At 49.8% G+C, this 3,774-nt stretch overlaps 1 protein-coding gene across 1 annotated transcript in view; it reads right to left on the reverse strand.

Moving 5' to 3' along the window:
- Positions 1-283: 283 nt before the first annotated feature.
- The window catches only part of TULP2 (TUB like protein 2), a 15,288-nt gene continuing 11,797 nt past the window's right edge, over positions 284-3,774 (reverse strand). The window contains exons 10-13 of the mRNA XM_017500502.2: positions 3,411-3,525; positions 3,233-3,331; positions 1,274-1,445; positions 284-434 (exon numbers count right to left, since the gene is read on the reverse strand). Coding sequence (XP_017355991.1) covers positions 301-434; positions 1,274-1,445; positions 3,233-3,331; positions 3,411-3,525 — 520 coding nt within the window. The 3' untranslated portion in view covers positions 284-300. The remainder of the gene's footprint in view (positions 435-1,273; positions 1,446-3,232; positions 3,332-3,410; positions 3,526-3,774) is intronic.

Consider the following 3,774-nt stretch of genomic DNA (forward strand, 5'->3'; position numbering starts at 1 on the left):
GCCTCCCAAAGTGCTGGGATTACAGATATGGGCCACCGCACACAGCCCAAATTTTTGTACATTTAGAAGGGACAGGGTTTCATCATGTTGGACAGGCTGGTTTCAACTCCTGACCTCAGGTGATCTGCCCACCCACCTCTGCCTCCCAAAGTGCTAGGATTACAGGCGTCAGCCATCGCGCCCAGCCAGTGTTCATTATTATTAAGGTGGTGCAAAAGAAGGTGTGTTGTGGCCATTCCTCCGAATGAAGAGGCACACAAGCTGGTAAGGGTATGGTACTTTATATGGTATTTTATTTTGCTACTCAACGGCCAGCTTCACACTGAAACTGGACAAGCATATGGCGAAGGCCTGGAGCGGGCTAAGCGGGAAGCAGAAGTCCATGGTGAATGTGTCTGGGGCCACGCGGCCAAACTGGAGCACCAGACGTTCCGCTGAGAAGGAAATCAGGAAGGTTAGCCAGACCCTCTTATCTCCCACCTTGGAGAACTGAGACTTCTAGGCTGGAGTGCAGTGGTATAATCTTGGCTTGCTGCAACCTCCACCTCCCAGGTTGAAGCAATTCTCCTGCCTCAAGCTCCCAAGTAGCTGGGATTACAGGCGTGTTCCACCACGCCCAGCTAATTTTTGTATTTTTAGTAGAAACAGGGTTTCACCATGTTGGCCAGGTTGGTCTTGAACTGCAGGTGATTCAACTGCCTCAGCCTCCCAAAGTGCTAGAATTACAGGTGTGAGCCACCACACCCGGCCGAGAACTGAGACTTTTTTTTTTTTTTGAGATGGAGTCTTACTCTGTTGCCCAGGCTGGAGTACAGTGGCACCATCGAGCCTTACTGCAACCTCAATCTCCTGGGTTGAAGTGATTCTCCTGCCTCAGTCTCCCAAGCAGCTGGGATTATAGGCGCGTGCCACCACACCCACCTAATTTTTGTATTTTTAGTAGAGACAGGGGTTTCACTATATTGGCCAGGCTGGTCTCGAACTCCTGACCTCGTGATCCACCCGCCTCAGCCTCCCAAAGTGCTGGGATTACAGGTGTGAGCCACCACACCTGGCCAAGAACTAAGACTTTCAAGAGGCTGAGAGGGGGTCTTTACTAAGCCAGAAAGCCTGAGGGCTGTGCAAACTACAATACCCAATAGGCTTTGCGATAGCCTGGCATCTGTCCTGCCTAGAAAAGTCCTCAAGTGATAATGGGAAATGTAGTTCTCTTCCATTCACACCCTAATCCCACCCCCACCAGAGCCAGCTAAACTGGTTTCCAGGAGCTCACAGTCTTTGGGATGCATGATCTGGAAGTTCTTGACCGAAGTCATAGTAACTCGACCATGGAAATCGAGCACAAAGACACGGTTCCTGTGGTTCCACAACGGGGTTTTGTTGTGCAGCACAAGCAACCCTTGGTTGTCCCCACGTCGGATGCGACTCAATAGCGACTCCTGTTCCTGGAAGGTAAAGAAGGGGCTGTGGTTTTGTCAGACGTTTTAGAACCAGAGCGACTCCATCTTGAACAGGGGCTGGGTAAAATGAGAATGTGAAACCTGCTGGGCTGCATTCCCAGGAGGGTAGGCATTCTTAGTCACGGGATGAGACAGGAGTTTGACAGGACTGGTATCACAAGACACAGGTTATAAAAACACTGCTGATAAAACAGCTAATAAAGAAGCTGGCCAAAACGCACCAAAACCAAGATGGTGATGAAAATGACCCTGGTCGTCCTCACTGCTCATCATACACTAATTATAATACATTAGGATGCTCAGGCCAGGCATGGTAGCTCATGCCTGTAATCCCAGCAGTTTGGGAGGCCAAGGTGGGCGGATCACTTGAGGTCGGGAGTTCGAGGCCAGCCTGACCAACATGGAGAAACCTGGTCTCTTCTAAAAATACACACTTAGCCGGGCGTGGTGGTACATGCCTGCAATCCCAGCTACTCGAGAGGCCGAGGCAGGAAAATCACCTGAACCCAGGAGGTGGAGGCTTTGGGGAGCCAAGATCACACCATTGCTCTCCAGCCTGGGCAACAAGAGTGAAACTCTGTCTCAAAAAAAAAAAAAAAATTTGTATGCTAAAAGACATTCCCACCAGCACCATGATAGTTTACAAAGACCATGGCAACCTCAAGAAGTTACCCTGTATAGGCTGGGTGCTGTGGCTCACACCTGTAATCCCAGCACTTTGGGAGGCTGAGGCAGGTGGCTCACCTGAGGTCAGGAGTTTGAGACCAGCCTGGGCAACATGGTGAAACCCCTTCTCTATAAAAATACAAAAATTAGCAAGCATGGGGGTGCGTGCCTGTAATCCCAGCTACTCCAGAGGCCGAGGCATAAGAATCACTTGAACCCAGGAGGCAGAGGTTGCAGTGAGCCAAGATTGTACCACTGCACTCCAGCCTGTGCAACAGAGCGAAACTCTGTCTCAAAAAAAAAAAAAGATATAGTCTAAAACAGGGAGGAACCCTCAGTTCCAGGAATTGCCCACCCTTTTCCCAGAAAACTCATGAATAATCCACCTCTTATTTAGCATATAATCAAGAAATAACTACAAAAATTGCCAAACAACAGCTCTCAAGGCTGCTCTGCCTATGAAGTACTCATTCTTTTGTTTCTGTCTCTTGTTTTTCAGACAGAGTTTCGCTCTTGTTGCCCAGGCTGGAGTGCAATGGCGCAATCTCAGCTCACCACAACCTCCACCTCCAGGGTCAAGCAATTCTCCTGCCTCAGCATCCCGAGTAGCTGGGGTTACAGGCATGTGCCACACGGCCAGCTCATTTTGTATTTTTAGTATAGATGGGGTTTCTCCATGTTGGTCAGGCTAGTCTCGAACTTCCAACTTCAAGTGATCCATCCACCTCTGCCTCCCAAAGTGCTGGGATTACAGGCGTGAGCCACCGTGTTGTTTCTTCTCTAATAAACTTGCTTTCACTTGAATCTGTGGACTGGCCCCAAATTCTTTCTTGCCTGAGATCCAAGAACCCTCTCATGGAGTCTGGATCAGACCCGTTTGTGGTAACAGTTTGTTAACCTACCATGAATCCTTTTTTCTCTGGATGCAAACGTTTTGAGTCTCTAGTCTTTACTCCCTGAGACACGGAAGTCTAAGAAAGTCCTTCAGCCTTCACGTGAGACAGCAACCCACTGGCCTCCTCTTCCTCCTCCTCTGGGATCTAGGAGAACCTGCCCCAGCCCCTTCTCCTCCATTGACCCAGAGATTCCCAACATTGGATACTCACTCTTAGTGGCTGGACACTGACAATCTGGTTCTGGCTGTCGGTTTCTGGGAGAATCACAGTCATTTCCCGAGGTCCCAGGAATCCCAAGGCGTTGGTCTCCTGGGTATATTATATCTCAGTTGGCCTTGTTCCTTCTTCCCACCATCCTACCCCTTTCTTTTGCACCCAGGACACTCACATAACACACAGCCCCCAGCTCCCGTCTGATCCGGGCAGTATCCCTGATTAAATGCTCCCGGTCAGGATTCACCCCGTTGTCAAAGATGGTGAACTTGGTGCCCAGGGCATTGGATCTGCTCCAGGAAGGGAATGGATAGAATTAAAATTGTGTCACTCTTTGAGTGTCACTCATCACATCGACTTCCCTGCAATCCCCTATGTCAAAGCCTATGTTCGAATGTCTAAGAATCCTGTTCCTAGGCCAGGCACAGTGGCTTACACCTGTAATCCCAGCACTTTGGGAGGCCGAGGCGGGCAGATCACCTGAGGTCAGGAGCTCGAGACCAGCCTGGTCAACATGGTGAAACCCTGTCTCTACTAAA

The sequence above is a fragment of the Cebus imitator genome, unplaced genomic scaffold (assembly GCF_001604975.1).
Source record: "Cebus imitator isolate Cc_AM_T3 unplaced genomic scaffold, Cebus_imitator-1.0 Scaffold266, whole genome shotgun sequence".
NCBI classification, from domain to species: Eukaryota; Metazoa; Chordata; class Mammalia; order Primates; family Cebidae; genus Cebus; species Cebus imitator.